Below are 18,347 nucleotides of genomic sequence, written 5' to 3'. Positions count from 1 at the left end.
CTTTGCTTCATAAAATCAAATGTATCAAATTACTTTTTTTTTTTTAAAGCTACACATATCTGAAGTCTTGCAGCTTTTGAGTCAATTAAATTGTGCTTTCCTTAAAACTGGCATCTGTTCCCTATACTACTGATACAGGCGTGATACTGCACTCCAGTTCATTTCTGATTTAATCTGTTTAAAGTGCAGTGTGTGATGCACATCCATCTGGCCAGCCACTCCCTTTCTGTGGCCTTAAGAGGCAAGGACAGATATTAAGGAAAAATGAAGTCAGTAACCCAAAGAGTCTCTTAGTCCTACCACAGGGTTGAGTGTTTTGTGTAGGAAACCACTGCCCATGTCCTGGATTTTTGGGATGCTAGCAGGGCTCCTTGCTAGCACATGGTGCCAGCTCAGGAAAACTGACACTATAATCTGAAGTGTGAAGCTAAACCCCTTGTTAGAATCAATGGTTTTCATCTCATTAAAAGATTTGAGACTTGTGGTTTATTGATTATTTTAGACTAGATAACAGTATGAGCATGTTTCTTTGGAAAAGCAAACAGTGTATATGTGAAAATAGAGGCAAGATTGGCTTGGGCATGGTTTGAGCAACCAGAGTATTTTTCCTTTCACTGGCTTTGCTGGGCTTCAGAGTTCCTACTGACCTGCATGTTGATAACTTCTTACTGGTAGCTTTAATTTATTTAGCATATGGTTCTGTAGATGAACATACCATTTTACCATACCACCATTGTCTGCAGTGTAATTATGATGTAGGCATATTTATTAAATAAACGTTATAAAAATTTTTAAACTAGCTCCCCCCACCCCCCAAATGACCCCAGCAACAAAACCCCATTCATGCAACTGATTGCCTTGCCATTGCTGAGGTGTTCATTGCACTTAAGAAAATTACTTTTATCCCATCAGGCAGATTTTACCTTTCTCATATTTGGCATATTTCAAATTTGCATGGAGAAAATAAAGAAAATAAAACTGAGACAACAATAAGTGCTATAATGTATTTTCCTAGATACAAGTCCAGGAATTCACGAGAACTTCAGTGCATTGTTACAGTTCTTGTTAGGCACTATACTTGGATTTTGAGGATATTGAGTTTTCTGTCCTGTCAGTTCTTCCACTAAAAGTCAGTGATGTTTTAAGTATTTCACCCCAAAAGGAAAATGGCCCACTTTGTAAGTTTAATTTCTGTTCTGTTTTTAAAAGAAAAAGCCAGGCCTTTAAAAACTATTGAAAATTGTTACTTAGTATTTTGTGAAATTGAACACAAAAGTTGTAATGTTTAGCACAGTTTAAAAAGTGTATTTTCTGACTAGAATGTCAGTAAGATTTTCTTCTTTCAAACTAAGAAAACATTTTGACCACTGGGAATAAAATTAGTCAATCATTGTATTGTTGTATTGGCAGAAGCTGCTTTTACTGCTGGAGCACGCTACTAGAAGCAGTGGGGATATTACTAGAGATTTAAAAATCCCCACAACAGTGGGGATTTTAGGATGTGTCAAAAACTAATTAAAATATTTTTTGCAGCCAAACTTGTACCCTACAGTAGGGCTTCAAACACCAGGAGAGGTTGTGGATGCTAATTTTGGACAACACCCATTTGTATTTGATATTGAAGACTATATGCGAGAGTGGAGAACCAAAATTCAAGCACAGATTGACAGATTTCCAATAGGAGATCGGGAAGGAGAGTGGCAAACAATGATTCAGAAGTAAGACTTATAATATTAATTTTTTTTAAAGTTGTTAATTGCATGTTTTCAGAGATCTTTAAAACATTCTTTCTATTGTCTCACGCAAAAAGTGATAGATACTATTAAAAACTAGTACAAGTAATTTTGTTACCAGGTTTGATAACTGTACAAATGGGAACATGAATGCATTTTGTGGCAGAGTTGTCTGTGTCATTAATAATTTGGACTTTATAATGATGATCGTAAGACTTCTGTTCTGATTTGACCTATCTAATATGGACTGGGGAGTTTTTAGGAAAGTTGCCATGGTTGTGATGGGCAGTTTGAATACTCTGGGCTCTGGAAATTTCCCTTTGTGTTCTCAGCCTTCAACATGCCAGGTTAAGTTGTGCCCCATTAGTGTTTCTTGGAAAAACGGTGGTTGTGACTTTGCATTTTTTATTTTTTCAGTGAAAACAAAACTTTACTGTGCAGCAGATTCACTTCAGTGTGTGTAATGAGAAAAAAACCCCCAACTTAATTAGCAGTTGATACGTGAACTGACCCTGCCTTTGAGTGATGAATAATTGTTACTAAAATTCATCACAATAAAGTTACGCGTTTATTATTTTTTAAAGGTTACTTTGTACAGTGTTTTAAAGAATATTCTGGTTCTTAACTGAATTACCTTTGTCTGACTTGTATAGAAATCTCTGCATTTCAAATACAATTTCTCAATTCAGTCACCTCTATTTAGCAAAGGGTTTTTGCATTCAGGAGTTCTTGGTTTCTTACCTGTATTTAATGAGTATTTCTGAGTTTTGTTTTTGTTTATTTTTAGAATGGTATCATCTTACTTAGTTCACCATGGATACTGTGCAACAGCAGAGGCATTCGCCAGATCCACAGACCAGACTGTGCTAGAAGAATTAGCTTCCATTAAGAACAGACAAAGTAAGGCCGGAAAGCACATTGCATCCCTTTTTTCCTCCCTTAAACAAATATTACATGAAGCCTTCTCTTGAGCAGCACTGTAGAATTTGCTTGCAGCACTACTCCATAGCACAGTTCTTTGCTGTCATCTAATGTTACACATGTATGAGCAGCTGGGTACAAAAAAATCTGTGCAGTAATACTTTGTAACTTGTTTGATGTAGCAGAATGTGCTAAATTACCTGTTGTCTTTTGAATGGAAAGTTGTGATATGTCTGAAACAAATGTGTGTAATGTCTCTGAATGTTTGTGAGAGCTAATGGTCAGTCACAAACAGGAATATAAAACTTAGTCTTGACAAACATTTATATTTTTATCTGAACTGTGAAAAGGGATTGAGTTTAGAGAATGTTTTATAAGTTAAATGAAACTTGAGCTTTCCTGCTTACAGATGTGATGGGGAAGAGGACATGGAGAATTAACAGCAGTTCAGTTCTAACTTGCCATGCATGCTAGTGCTGTTTGGCAGCCTGATTGAACAGTGCCTTCCCCTTCCATTTAAATCCCTGACCATAAGCATTTGTGTTACTGTATGACATACAACATGGGGAAACTGCTCTGTTTGTAAAACAACACATTTGTTGGGCTATTTTTCATTTGGATCAGTTTCTCTGCTGGTGGAGAGAGCTGGGAGGCTCTTTGCAACTTGAGCCAAGTTACAGCCACAGAAGCATCAACTAAAGCAGGGACAGTTGTGAAAGGTTTTACTCAACTGTAACCTGATTGGAAGTATGTGTTGTAGGTGAGAGAGACTAAATTTTTGTTTTTCTTAGTCAAAACTGAACCTGTAGGAGTGGGATGTAATTTGGATGCTCTTGAGTGACAGCAGTTTGGTATGTGCTTATTCGTGAAGTTGTGAAAATGAGAAATAAATCACAGAAGAGTGTGTGCAATCTTATTCTAGCTCTAAATGCACAATCTGACTACAAAGCCGTTGGATGCTGGCAGTAAATAAAAATACTGAGTTCTCATTTAGACACATGTAGGTGGAGTGCAGTTCTTAAATTTTCCTGTTGAACGTTTTAAGGAAGCATGATCTTTCTTTACAGTAATTATTTTTAAGAGGAAAAAAAAATCTTGTTGACTGATGGTTGCAGTGTCTTTTAATCGTTAATGTACGTGTATTAATCCATAAGCTGTCCGTTTACCTGATGTTGGTTTTGCTGAACAGAAATTCAGAAATTGGTTTTGGCAGGATGAATGGAGAACCCATTGAAACAACATAACAGCTGTATCCAAGTTTACTAGAAAAAAATCCTAATCTCTTATTTGTTTTTTGGTGAACAGGAATTCAGAAATTGGTTTTAGCAGGAAGAATGGGAGAAGCCATTGAAACAACACAACAGTTGTATCCAAGTTTACTAGAAAGAAATCCTAATCTCTTATTTGCATTAAAGTGAGTCTTCAAATTATACAGATGTGTGTTTATAGATGGCACAGTACCTTCTGAGACAAGACAGTTACTCATTTAAAGCTTTCACAGAAGTTTATACAAAGTTAAGCAGCGCTTTTTAGAAAATGTGTATATTTCACTTTTTTATGCTCTTCTTATTTGCTACATGTTTAACTAGGTTTTGTCATCAAGGTCCTGGTTTGCAGCATAATTCACATCTCCCTGTAGACTTGTTCTCTAGAACTAAGTTCTGTAGTTTTTTCAAATGAATTTTAATCCATTTGGGTGTCAAGTAAAACTTAAAATGGAAACTGATACAGTACCACATTCAAGAAGGTTAAGAATCCTGTTGGCATAAGTTAGTCTGTTCCTCCAAAGGGGTGACTGACTTTAAAGATCAGTTTAAATGACCTGTTTCATTCCATGCCACTTTACTAGAAACCTCTAGCTAGAACTGTGGAAATTCCATAATCCCAAAGAGTTCTCTTGGCTTCCCAGGCACACAATAGTCACCTTCATTCTGGCAATTTTACTTGCCAACTGCGCTGTTCTCCAGAATTTTGTATCACATTGCAGTGTTTGAATGTGGAAAAAATGTGTTATCTCCTCTAAGAACAAAGCACTTTAATTTTATGTTCAGTTAAGTAACTTGGAATGTGTTTGAAGTCTGTCATGCTCAAGTGCTGAACAGAATTCACGTGATAGTACTCCAGACTTACCACAGAATTCACAAAATGCGAACATTTTGATGAAAGACTTCACTCAATAGCGTCAATTGTATGTTATCTTTCTCTCAGTCTGTCTTTCTAAATTTTGCCTGTTCTATTGAGGCTACTGAAGCCTAAAGCATAAAGCAGGAGTTCTGAGCTTCCTTAAAGTCCATAGTAAAACCTCCTTATCTAAAATGAAATTGACAAAGAGCAACAGCCTCTAAAGGGAAGGTTTGTATGGGAGTTTGCTTTTCAAGTTGTTTTCTAGTGCAGATGTTTAATGTTAAGAGTTACCCTTTAAGGCTTAGTTTTCCAGACAGTCAAACTCTGTTCTCATTTACTTTGAGAGAAATGACAGACGTGATAACATAACAATATATCTTTCTCAAGAAATAACCTTGCCCCTGCCAATAAAAGAAAACAGTTAGAACAAGGAAATATGGTTTAAATCTCTAAACTTTGAGGACTTAGTGACAAAGGCTGTCCTCCAAGGATAATATTCCTGTTCTCCTCCCTCACAAATTTGTAATTGTGTATTTTTGGTGGAATGCTCCAGAGCTCATTGACGATTGGGTTACTGACATCCAGCATTTTGTTGAGTCAGACTTGTTCTGTATTTAACACTAAAATGAAATCATTGCTATCATTGGTAATGTGAAATGTGTAAATGGTTTTATTAGCTTAACTTTTTGCCTTTTGTTTAGGGTGCGCCAGTTCATAGAGATGGTGAATGGTACAGACAGTGAAGTGCGGTGTTTGGGAGGCCACAGTCCAAAATCTCAAGATAGTTACCCTGTTAGCCCACGGTCATTCAGTAGTCCTAGCATGAGTCCCAGCCATGGAATGAATATTCACAATTTGGCAACAGGCAAAGGGAGCGGCACACACTTTACTGGTAAGTTCACGTGGAGGATCAACCACATAGGTTTGGGCATACCACACCATGCGGATTTGTGGTTTTTTTTGTTTTTAGGGGTTTTTTTTTAAACTTAAGATTTTATGCTGGATGCTTTGTGTAACAGTATAATTTTAATGAGTAAAATACGTGATTTTCAGTCACTGGGCAGACCAAAAGTTTCATCACATAATTTTTGCACGTGCTTTACTTCTTGCAAAATAGATTGCTACCAGTTTCTAAGAAGTGCTTCCCTCTGGGAGATGGAAGGTTGTGACATAAATTTCTGTTGTCCTTTTGATGATAATTTATGACTTTGGGCAAGATGGTTTAAATCCAGTAAGTAGTGTATATGATCCATTTCTTGTGGTAGCGATGGAGAAGTCAGAATACCTGTGGTTGAGCAGGAAACACCGGAAGCTGGGTGTATGGTTGGGTAAAAGACATCCTGCTGGCAGCCACATTTCAGTCTGCTCAGTTGAAACATTTCTTAGAGCATTTAGATAATGGGAAATTTTCCATGGGAAGCCGTGAATGTTCAGAGCTGCCCCAAGCTTATGGGGAGGTGCCTTCCAAAGCGTCCCTGCTGAGAGGAAGCTGAGCATGTTAAAATGGTAAGACTCTTAAGGTAGCAGAGACCGTCAGCTTTCACTTCTGTATAATTTCCAAATCCAAACTGGAGCTGATTGGGGGTGCTTCATTTATTTTTTTTTTTCCTCTGGAATGGAGTGGAAAGCCAGTGTAGCCTGGCCATCGTAATTCCTGCTGCCCATGGAAGGACGACAGCAGCTTTGTGTTTCTTTCTTCTGTGTCAAGAGAGTGCCATCACAGGTGTCAGTGGAGAGCCACTCACATTTTCTGGTTGTTCTTCAGGTGGTTATTGGGATATATTGTAGAAAGTACCTGTAAGTCTTCTAATTTTGAAAATAGAGGCAGTTTGATGAATGTATTATTAGAATTGATGTTTGGGATTTTGTAAATGGCAGCAGCTGTTTTCTTTATAATAAGCCCTTCCTGTGACCTGTTTCTATTTTAGAACATACTAGGGAACGCTTGGTTTGATGGAACTGGCAATTACATTTTTGCTTCAAATAGTAGTTTTCCTATTATATTTTAGAAGGGTCAGAAGAGATTTTAGCTAGGCATTGTAATTTCACAATATGGTATAATTTTATTTAGCAAAGCACAGTATTAACAATTAAAATAATTACATGGTGAAGGAGGGAGGTTGTGTGTAAGTATAGCAACATGCAAAGTATTCAGCACTGAATTCTACTGCACATTTATCACAAGAATTCCATGATCAGGAATTAGTAATGTTTGCTTCCATTCATAATGATTACAGTGGCCTAGAAAAGATTTTGAATGCATCCGTTCTAAAAAACTCTTCTACATTGGTGCAGTTTTCTGTGTTACCAGTGTATTAGTACAGCTGGAAAAACCTTCTCGTGTCTGTGTTCATACCTGTTAAATAATGCTTAACTTCTGCTCTCCAGAAGCCTTAAAGGTTCAAATACCTGAAACATGGAGGTAAAGTATTTGAGTTTGTGTCACAAATTCAGCGTACTTGTTCCTGGTCAGTAAACACTATACTTACATCATTTTTCCTACAAAATTACCTGTAAGTACTGCTTCATGGCTACAGTTGTTAAAACTTTCTTTCAGGGTTTGAAAGTAGTTGCAGTAATGGAGTAATATCAAATAAAGCACATCAGTCTTACTGTCACAGTAAACACACAACCACCAGCTTGAATGTACCAGAGCTCAACAACATAAATGTATCAAGATCACAGCAGGTTAACAGCTATTCCAGGTAAATAAACTTTAGATGCCTCTAAATTACATTAAGGCTTGTGTTGTCCACATGTTTGCATTGCAGGGAAGAGTTTTCAGTGGGATTTGATGTGGTTGATTTTTTTTCTCCGAAGGATATTGAAACGCGGTGTAAGTGGCCAACAGCTTGTGATAACTCTGGTTGTTTAGACAGTTCAGGCTCAATAGACCATTTTCTCCTTTTGGGTTAAAGAAATGAAATGGACAAAAGTAAATTACCTTGCTTATAGCTATGGTCAGTTTTGGAGTTGCATAGTGAAGGTGAATTAGCTCTTTGGCACTTAGGATTTTAATTTGAGCCACTGACACTGATTTAAGTGTGTTGCACGTAGGTAATGAAAAGTTTTCCAGATACTGCCACACATGGACAGTATCTGCAAAGTAAACACAATTGAGATGCATATGAAGTGTGCATTCCCTTTCACTGTATACACCAGGATTGTTTGTCTACTCCAGTTACTGTCACAAGTGCAAACACATTCAATTCAGTGAATGAAAATAAATCTATTAATCAGGGTTAATATGGTTATTCATAACCAGTAAATATCAGATAGCTCTAGGTTGCGTGGATGCAGCAGAACCTAATTTGATGTGAAATGCAACAGCACTGAGCTGCATTGTCCAAAATGGATTCCCAAAACTACCACATAGGATGTGATGATGACCAAAACTGTTTTAGTTGGATGGTGATAATTGGGGTAAAAAAGTAAGAGTAACAATTTACTTTTTAGCTTTTCAGAGTTTCTGTTTGCATCAGCAATTGCCTCTGCCAAAAGGCCTGGCAGTGTCTAGGCAACTTGGAGATTTTACATGGAGCAAGGCAGTTCCTTGGCTGTGCTGTTGCCCAGTCAGAGAGGCCTTTTGGTTTCCTTCCTCAAAGGAAGCTGAGTATTTTTGGTTGCTTAGAAGCAAGATATGAAACTTCTAAATTGAATCTATTTGGTCTTGACAGAGGTTTAAGGTTGCTGTTCTCCATGACAGAATAGAACAAGCTAGGATGCGACTGTCAGCAAAGCTCAGTCCCCAAAGCTGTGCTGGCATTTTCTAAAAGCACTTCTGTGAGCTGCTGCAAACAAAGGGTGGTGAGGAGTTGAATGCTCTGCATTTGCCACTGAGTGTCTCTTCAGTGTTCTGGTTTACTCAGCATTTGCTTTGGGGTTTTCTTTTTTTGCTTTTCCTCTGTCATTCCACAGAGTAAATAGGAGAAGGCATTTTTTGAAATAATTAGGTACCTAAATATGGTATTTTCAAAGTAGGATGTATATTGATTTAACTATATTTTTAATGTATAAATATTAATTATATTTTTTTTTGAAGTGGTAGTAGTATATTTTCTCAATGCATTTTCTTCAGCTCTGTGTACATACAGTTATATAAATAAGGTAAGAACTTTTTGGTGTGTATTTAGAAAGTGTTATATTCCTTACTCCTGAATAATGGGGGACATCTTTAGTTTTTCAGTATCTGAAAATACTATTTTACTGACTACTAATGTTGAGACGGCCTTAAAAATTTCCATGGTGCTCTGGTATCACCAGTTACTATCGAAAAAAGTGTGGTCTAGCTCGGTAATATTTAACAGCACCTTTTCAGTAGCTGAGGAAGTACTGTGATGAAGTTGTAAAGATAACCTAAGTACTTAAATATGAGTAAAACGTGTATTTATTACTTTCTTTTCAGCAATGATGTAGACATGGAAACAGATCACTACTCCAATGGGGTTGCTGAGACTTCATCCAATGGCTTCCTAAATGGTAGTTCTAAACATGATCACGAAATGGAAGAATGTGACACAGAAATGGGTCTGCAGTGATATTTCTTACATTTTTATTAAGTGATGGCAACAAGGTTATGTTTTTACTTGCAATGCTTCCCAACTTGAAAATTAGGGTTATTAGCTCAAATCTTAATTTTTTGTTTGTTTTGTTATTACTAGATGGAAATTTTAAAACCACTGATTTAGGTGGTCCAATATCAGTGTGAGAACAGGGGAAATGGGTAATTCATGGCTACCGAAAATAGCATCAATATCTAAGGAAGTACCTTTGAGAAGAAACACCCTGTTGGGTAGCAGCCTGTGTTTGAGTTGGCAGATTGCCTCTCCCTTTTCCCATTCATGGTTCTCATGGCATCTTTGTGCTTCACAGTAAGCGTAGAAATTCTAAATCTCTTACATTGAAGAATGCAAAGTGCTAATACTTAATGCTTGAGAGCTGTATTTGGGAAATGTAAAAAATGAAAAATTAGGTTTTTTCCCATGTTTTCCATCAAAAACCCCACCAATTTATATAGTTGGGGGCTAAAAATTAACTTTGTTTTACTTAATTTGCTTTACACTCTGTCATGGCTGTTGATGTTGGTAACAAATGAGTATTTAAATCCCCTCTGCTTGCCCTTTGTGCAGCTGCAGAATTGCTATTCAAACAATTGATTTAAGCAGATGTCAGTTAATGTGTAGTTTAAATGAAATGTGAAACTGGAGACCTTCAGAATGCAGCAGTGCGTGCAGAGGTCTGTGAGCGCTTCCCAGTTCCGGGGCATGTGCTGCTGCTGCTGCTGATCCCGCAGCTTTGCTGGGAAATACAGGTAACTGTTGAACAGCAAATGTCATTCTCTTAACAGCCCTGCAAGGAGGAATGCAAGTTGCTATTTTCCCTGCACTATGCTCTGAAACTGAATAATAACAAGACCTTATTTCTGTGACAGAAAACCCAAAACTGGTCCTCGCTCTCTTGCAGCCTCTTCTGCAGAGACTTGCTATGACAGACATGCAGCAGCTGCACAGGGCACAGAGGTGTTTGTGGTTTTTTATTGTAGTTATCTGCTGCCTTTGGAAAGGGATGTCCTAGATTAGGCTGAGCTAGGGACAAGTACCACTACCTGAAGACTTGTGGGTGCTTCATCTACACTGTTTACACCCCCCAGCTTCAGTCTGGTGGTTTTTCACTTCTTTAAATACTTATATATTCTCCTTAGTACTGTGTATGTAAGGTTAAGTAGGCAGGTGTTTTCCAGAGGAGATACACTTACATCTAAGGGAAAAAAAAGTGCCAGTTAAAAATTCTTTTTTGAAATAGTGGTCAAAATACATCACTAAATAGCAGTGTTAAAGTCAGAAACAAGAGTGGATTTGTAATTGAAGAGTCTATCAAAATGCTCATTTTAATACTTGATTCCATTGATGAAAAAAGACAAGAAATGGATAAATGCCTTTTTTTAATGTGGTGCTTTAGGTGTAAATTTTAAAAGGCAGAATTTTCAAAGAAGCCAAGTGTTTTATTATTCATAAGCTGCATCAATCTCTTTTAAAATCACTAGCATTGGGGAGTATTGTAGGAAACAGTGAAGAAATCAGTTGTAGTGTTCTGCTTGATTACAAAAGAAGCCTGAAATATCCAAATTATTAACATGTGTACTACAAGAAATATGAATAGTCTAAATGATTGTCTTGTGGCAGAATCCATCATGGCTGTTCAGGAAGTTCAGCATTTTTTACCCTCTGTTAGCAGTTCCCGATTCCACGTATCCTTAGGAATGCAGTGCCGAAGCATTAAAAAAGAACTGTATGGACTTTCATTGTTGTTTTTTAAACTCCCTTAAAATTTTAGGGTAAAATCTGGTTTAATCTTCTAGTTAGTTTAAAATTACCCCTTGCAAGATGAACAGCACGTGCTGACAGCCTTTGCCATTAGTGAACTGGGTGTCTTAAATGTTTACAAGGAGCACTTCAGCAGTGCTCGGTTCAGGAGTACGTGGGGCCAAGGTCTCTGGCCTGACCTGCTCTGTCTCTGGGCAGGCAGCTGTGTTTGAGTGAAACCAGTGCAGAGTCTCTAGATCCATAGGTTGTTACCCTTGGCTCTGTCAGTGGTGATGATGACGCTATCGTTTCTTTAGAAGTAGATTCAAGTCAGTTAAGACGCCAGCTATGTGGTGGCAGCCAAGCAGCCATTGAAAGGATGATCCATTTTGGAAGAGAATTGCAAGCAATGAGTGAGCAGCTAAGAAGAGAATGTGGCAAAAACACAGTGAATAAGAAAATGCTCAAGGTATGTTTAACCTTCTTGTAAAGGTGAATAACTGTGCTGCCCAGCAGGAACTTCCCACAGCATGTTGCGCTGGAATACTGTTCTGCTTTAACTTCTGCCATTTTTTGTGTGTCTCAGAGCAGTGTTCTGGTCAGCTGTGGTGTAGCACTGTCTTCTTTCTTGTCTGCGTAGCACATGCACAGGGAAGATAATTTAGTGCTGTTACACAATTAAACACAGAAATTAATTTAGCACTTCCCTTTCTCTCATTTCTGACCACATAACTTGGCCTCTTGAATTGAAGTGCTGTTTTTGTCTCTAATGATAAATGAACCGCAAGGGGATTGGTAGAGATGCCCAAAATGTGCTGTCATTAGTATTCTGCATGTTAATTAGTTTGCCTTGATTTGAGACTACTTTGGAAAAGAATTCGCTGGCCAAAGATTGCATGCAGTTTTCAGTCTGTTTTCTCTTACCCCATCACTTAGTAAAATAATGCTACCTTTTGCCTTGCTCTTGGGAAAAAACACTAAATGGAACAAGTCCTGTCACAATTTCTGTTTCTCTTTTTGTATCGATGGACACTGACAGTCACCTTTGTGATTCTGAATCCAAGTAGTTGAATAAAATGGTCCTTCTTTCCACTAGTAGCTTATAGCTGTGAGATATAATAAAAGCCATCTTCCCACAGGATGCATTCAGTTTACTTGCATATTCCGATCCTTGGAGCAGCCCTGTTGGGAATCAGCTTGACCCGATACAAAGAGAACCAGTGTGCTCTGTACTGAATAGTGCAATACTAGGTAAGTGCAGCCTGCTGGCTGCCCAGGGTGCCTCCCCCTCGTCCCACACAGGTGGCCCAGCTGCTCCTCCATAAGGAAGGATAGCAGTGTAGGGTACATTCTTCTGGAAAGAAAGGGATTGTTTTGGGGGGTACATAAAATAACAGGTACTTTTCTGCTGTTACATTCAGAACAAAAATGGGCCTGTTCAATAATGGTGCTGTGCACAGTCACTTTGTTGCTCCTGCTTTGTGTCTTGCTCTTAGAGCAAACTTCGCAAATGAATGATTTAAGTAGGCTTAAATGTCAAGTTTTCAGTGCATTATTCTGAAATGATTCAGGTATTTTATCTGCCACTGTGATTCTTTTTCAGAGACTCACAATCTGCCAAAGCAACCCCCGCTTGCCCTAGCCATGGGACAGGCGTCACAGTGTCTAGGATTGATGGCCCGGTCAGGAATTGGATCCTGCGCGTTCGCCACAGTGGAAGACTACCTACACTAGCTATGCATTTTGAAGGTCTGAAAGGTGTTGTGGCATATTCAACATGGAAAGTAGAACAGCTCTGCTGACTGGAATTTGGAATTTTAATTATGTACTAAGGACAAGTCTGTTGCTTTATGTTGCTTCCTAGTTTACAGCATGATGCAAATGATTTCTAACTTAGTGTTAGGAGAAAATTTCCATCTTTAAACCTCTTAGACAACTAAGAGTTGAAAATATCACTGGTAACGTCAGACATCCAAATTGACAAGTACCAATCCTTTGAACGATTGTCCAAAACAAACCAAAAATCCTGCTACCTTGTGGTGGGACGGAAGAATAGAAAACATGGATGTATTAGCATGTGGGTGATGTAAACGTCAAGCAGGATGACTTGCCAACCTCCACCCCCATTGTTACATAGTTCAATCAGTGTAATTTGCAAAATGCAAATGGTTTGGATATATAGTGTTGATGGGAAGAAATGATATTTTTTAATGTGTACTGTAAAACTTGAATTACTCAGGAGCTGAGTGAATATGTTTGTTGCTACTTACAATCCCAACCTGTTGATCTTAGTAGTTTTTTGTTTTAACATGGTCTTTTCAACTTTGTTTCCTTGTTTAACTACAGACAGCTTCTGTTGTGTAGGCTCACCAGTTTAACTGTTGTATTATAACAGTATTACATGTCAACACAGTGTGGTTATGACCTATTTATATAAAAACCAAATATTTAGTCAATTTACAGTCTTAATTTAATCTTTGTACACCTTGCATTTTTAAAAGTGCTTAAATAGTACTATATTGCAATAAAATGTAGTGATATCATAATTAACCAGCCATTAAAAACTTACATCTACATCCACAGTAGCATGGACTTGGATGCTACATTTTCTTGTTCTAGAGTTCCATCCTAGAGCAGCGGTCCTTGCGGTGACCCGCAAGCAGAGTGGCTCATCCCTCAAGTTGGGGCTGCCACTTGCCTGCAGGAACTGGGCTGGTGGAAGTGAAAGGTTTGCCATGTTCTTTCCACACAGTGAGTCTAGCTAACAGTGCAGGAAGCTTACTCAGGACTCCCTGCAGATGGGGAAAATGCCCTACTGCTTGACAAGTACTCATCAGGCTGGAGCAAAGTGTCCTGCTGTGGGAGCCGATTTAATGATTCTGCTGTTAGGGTACAGCCTTTCCTTAGACATGCAAGTCACTGAAGCAGCAGGAATAATTGCCTGCTGTAAGGAATGCAGCATCCACAACAGTAGGTAAAACATTGCTCATTTTTATTCTCTGCAAAGGCATTGCCTCATGGAGGCAGCTCAGCAAGCCTGGTCCTAGCACCAGCTGTTCTGCAACACTGGCCTGGCTGCTTTGTAGCTTCCCCAAGAACTTCAGGGAGGGGAGAGAACAGGGAAGTCTGATCAGGTACAGCTTGGTACCTTGTGGTGGCTGGAGCTCAAAGCAAAGTGACAATGAAGGGGAGAAAAGACACCTCTGTTGTGTAGCGATCAACTGCCAGTAAAAGTCCTTGGCAGCATCTTCAGAAAAAGCTGTCTTCAGACTCCATTTTTAATCTGTGTTGCCAGCCAACGTTTCTTAAACCTTGCTGCTTTTTCCTTTTTATCTTGCCCTTAAAAAAAAAAAAAAAAAGCTGTTAAGTTACCATTTTTCTTAGCCCCATGTGCTGGAGAAGCAGCTTGACTGCTGCAGCATTTCAGAACAGAACCACCACCTCAAACACTGATAAACTTCCTAAGGTATTTTGTATGCCCCAGGTGCATTCCACTGGCCAGGAGTACCAGCTTGCACCAGGCCCCTTCAGGAGGGTGGGGGCCACAGTGCTGTTTTCAGTGATGGAGCACAGATGGAAAGCAGGCCCTGCTTGCTAAGGAGCAGTAGCTTTTGCCTCTGGTCTTCAGGAGCCTCGGAGACTGTTGGGGGTGTGAGACTGTCCCCATCCATTATGGAAATTAGGAGAAATGGGTGCTGTTTCCCTGTGCTCACATAGATGTTCTGGGATCTCGGTATCCCTCCTTTTAAGTCTGAGATGCATCTGAAATGCCTTCCAACAGCTCAGAGAGTGGAGGCTGAAACAACAGCTACTGAAGTATTTCACTGAGCAGCCCCAGCTCTAGGACAATAGCTGTTTCTTAACATACCAAAAACAAACTCTTTTTTTTTCAGTTTGTTTCTCATACACTGTCTCTGGGGGGTGTGCTCATGACACCCCTGAGGTTGCAGTTCCCTGCTGCCCTTCCCTTACTATCTGTGTGCTTAGAGTTAAGAGGATCATGAGCCATGATGCTCTAGCATGGAAACCGTGCTTTTATTCAAGGGCACTTTTAACCACATACCCATAAAATAGTACCTACTCCAACTTTCTATACTCACCCCAGGACTTGTCCACAAACTGAACTGCGGCTTTTTTGACTGGATCTTTCTTGTTTGCAAGGGAAAAAAATTCATTTGCTGAAATGGAAACAAGTGTTAATCTTGGAGTTTAAGCCAGACAAGACTCGATACAGACCCACCCAGGAAGAAGTGCTTACCCTGTACACGGTTGGTGTGTGGCCCATAGAGCTGAGCATTTAGAAAGTCTCTGGCGAGCTGCTGGTGGAGGCCTGTTGCACTGTGGTCTTTTAAGCACACAGCCATGTAGTTTCCTTTTGTCCTAGTCAAAGAGAGATGTACATCCCTGTAGCATGGTTACAGAACCCAGAACAACACACACTGCTGTCAAGCTTTGCTGCTTGAGCACAGCAGCACCCAGTGCTGGTTTCTGATACTCAGATGAGCTCTGTGGCAGTATTAAAAAAATAAAAAACTGGATCAATACTCTCAAGCTGTTGTCATATGCCTTTGTGTGCCCCAAGTAGTTTCCTGGGAGTCTGGAGCTCATCCTACCAGCAGCTAGGGCAATTCCTCTCTAGGGCCATCAGAGACATAGAGGAGAGAGAAAAATACATTTAAATGCAGGAATTCAGGGCTCAACCACCGCACCTGTACCAGCACACAATACAATGTGTACTGCTGTGCTTATGACTGCCCAGTTATCTCATAGCAGTTATATATACAGCATATATAAAAATTATTTCTATTATGTATTTTATATATATATATGCACACATATGTAAGTATGCTAAACCAGAAGACATTAAAGGTGCTTTTAGCACTTAAATACGCTTTCAATCAGAGGAAAGACAGGCGGAACATGAAGTGCAGAAGAGGGTACAGCCATGCAGTGACAGAACAGCTGCTGTAATGCCCCTTCCCACACAAGGCAAAATCATCTCCTCCTACCTGGCACCCTTGTTCCTCTTGCCTTTCTTCTCCTGCACTTCGGCTTGGCCTTGCCCTTGGGCCTGGCCTTGTGCCACCTGTGCAGCCCCATCTTCAAGTTCTTCACCTAGAGTAACTTGCAAACAGAATTTCCCAAACATTACAAATCAAAACCAGTCAGTGAAACAGGAACAGGACTTAAGCATCATTTTTCAGAAGCACTGACTAGGAAGAACAGCTGTAAGAGGGAGGGGAAGAAAAACGCTCAGAGGAGCAACCCAAAGTATTGCTACCCAGCTTTTCTCTTCCTTGGCATCAACAAAACGGGATTGATCATGCGACTAAAATTCAGTGCAACACAACAGCTATGGGTAACCCATAGAGGGAAATCCAGCTCTGGCTTTAGTCTTGCTTCACTCTCAGCTCATCTCTTTGTTAAGCCAATACAATAGATCTTTTTTAAATAAAAGCAAGAAAAAGTAGCAGTTACACCATCCAGCAGCATGTGAGGTTTGGATGAGAGAACTGTAAAAGATTTTTTGTGAAGTACTTCGAAGTACAGATGAAGCAAGAACAGCAGTCATAAACACTCTAGACGCTTGATTTTGTAATTCTGAGTTTGAAAATAATTTTTTACAGATGATATTAAACTGTAGTTTGATATATAAAGTATTGAGGCAATTTAACAACGCTACCCAAGAATAGCATTTATAACTTAAACAAGGGCTAAATACTAATCCACCTTTGCTAATCCTTGCTTTTTCTGCTATAGCACCTGCCCATGATTTCCTTGAACACTTCAGGCTATTTAACTGAAATCACCACGCAGCAAATGACTTCTGTAAAAGGCGCAAGAATTAGATCAAATCTGACTTTAGATTTTTCCTCAGATATTTCTTATCCTTGGAAAAAGACAGTCTGTTCATGTTTAAGACTTGGAAAAGGTCTCTTTACCAGAGCTCCCATTGCAGCTCTGGCACAGGAATGAACTCCTGAAATGCCAGATGTGCACGTCGTTAGCAAAGCAAGCTTTAGCTTACCTGGGTCATCTGCCGCAGCATGCTCGGTGGGCCTGGGGAGCCAAGAGAAGGCAACGGGTTACTCTTCAGTTCCCGCTCCCTTCGTTTACTCAGAGCCATGAAAGCCCCTGTTTCCAGCCCGGCCTCCCAGGCCAGGACCCGAAGGGTCCCCACGGGTGGTAGATGCAGAGACGGGATCCCAACACCCACTGCCGCCTCCCCTGGCCCCCTCACCGTGCGGACTCATCCTGCAGCTCCTGCAGCACCGCCTCGGGCAGCAGCCTGCGCTTCTGCGGAGGAGAGGGGAGTCAGGCGGGCACGGACGCCGCCGGCACAGACGCCCCGTGCCCGCCCGCAGCCCGGCGCGGGGAGCGCGATACCTTCTGCTCCGCGAACAGCTCCTGGTGCCGCCGCCGCTTCTCCTTCAGCAGCTCCCGGTGCCTGCGGGGAGGCGGGAGCCACTGTCAGCATTCCATGGGGCGAGAGGGGGGATTAGGAGCGGGTAAAGGGGGTGAGCGAAGGCTTGGAGGGGCTTGGAAGAGCAAAGGAGGTGGTGAGAGGGGGCCAAGGTGGTGGGATAAGGGAGAAGGGATAGGAAGGGTGAGAGGGATTTAGAGGAGTGAAGGGGGGTAAAAGGGGTTAAGGGCCGGATAAGGGGGCAGAAGGGGCCTGGGAGGCGTAAGAAGCGTGGTGGGGTAAGAAGGGAGATAAGGGAAGGGGAAAGGAAGTAACAAGGGGAAATAAGCAGGGATAAGGGAGGGAAGGGGAGGGTAAGAGGAGGCAAGAGGCGTGAACGGGGAAAAAAGGCAGGTAAGAAGAGGGTAAGAGGGGTGGAGGGGGGATTAGAGAGGTAAGCGAGGGGATAAGGGGGAGGTAAGAGGGGTGAAGGGGGAGAAGAATGGGGCTAAGAGGAGGGAAGCTCTGGTGTGAGACCCGCGGTTCAGGAGCAGGAGGCCCCGGCGTGTCCGCACCTCCGGGCCGCCTCCCCCACGAGCTGCCGCTCGGCCTCGGCCGCCTCCCTCGCCACGCCGAAGGGCACCTCCTCCGGGGCCTCGTCCGCCTCGTCCTCCGAGGAGGGGGCCGGGCTGGGCAGCACGGCGGGAGCCCTGCGCTTGCCCGCGGCCGCCGTCTTCGCCTTCTGCCGCCGCGCCATGGCCGCGGGCCCTGCGCCGCCCGCCCCGGAACCGCTCCCGCCTTCCGCCGGGGAATGCCGAGCGCCGGGACACCCCCACCCTTGCGTGTCCCGCCCCGCCCCGCGGG

General features: G+C 41.1%; 2 protein-coding genes across 2 annotated transcripts in view; one reads left to right on the top strand and one right to left on the bottom strand.

Annotated features, from left to right (window-relative positions):
• The window catches only part of RANBP9 (RAN binding protein 9), a 38,805-nt gene extending 25,398 nt beyond the window's left edge, over positions 1-13,407 (top strand). Inside the window, exons 6-14 of the mRNA XM_069008026.1 lie at positions 1,534-1,718; positions 2,521-2,633; positions 3,960-4,068; positions 5,480-5,670; positions 7,336-7,483; positions 9,184-9,305; positions 11,398-11,549; positions 12,220-12,331; positions 12,684-13,407. Of these exons, the coding sequence (XP_068864127.1) occupies positions 1,534-1,718; positions 2,521-2,633; positions 3,960-4,068; positions 5,480-5,670; positions 7,336-7,483; positions 9,184-9,305; positions 11,398-11,549; positions 12,220-12,331; positions 12,684-12,814 (1,263 nt within the window). The 3' untranslated portion in view covers positions 12,815-13,407. The remainder of the gene's footprint in view (positions 1-1,533; positions 1,719-2,520; positions 2,634-3,959; positions 4,069-5,479; positions 5,671-7,335; positions 7,484-9,183; positions 9,306-11,397; positions 11,550-12,219; positions 12,332-12,683) is intronic.
• Positions 13,408-14,055: 648 nt separating this feature from the next.
• Positions 14,056-18,310, bottom strand: NOL7 (nucleolar protein 7). Its single transcript, XM_069008028.1, has 8 exons — positions 18,059-18,310; positions 17,468-17,528; positions 17,322-17,377; positions 17,109-17,140; positions 16,090-16,204; positions 15,339-15,460; positions 15,181-15,258; positions 14,056-14,419 (listed from the first exon to the last, which is right to left on the bottom strand). Exons 1-8 carry the CDS (start codon positions 18,238-18,240, stop codon positions 14,346-14,348), a joined length of 720 nt encoding a protein of 239 aa, XP_068864129.1. The 5' UTR covers positions 18,241-18,310; the 3' UTR covers positions 14,056-14,345.
• Between the last annotated feature and the right edge of the window lie 37 nt (positions 18,311-18,347).

The sequence above is a fragment of the Aphelocoma coerulescens genome, chromosome 2 (genome assembly GCF_041296385.1).
Source record: "Aphelocoma coerulescens isolate FSJ_1873_10779 chromosome 2, UR_Acoe_1.0, whole genome shotgun sequence".
Classification (NCBI taxonomy): domain Eukaryota; kingdom Metazoa; phylum Chordata; class Aves; order Passeriformes; family Corvidae; genus Aphelocoma; species Aphelocoma coerulescens.
This window is presented reverse-complemented; position numbering and strand designations above follow the sequence as displayed.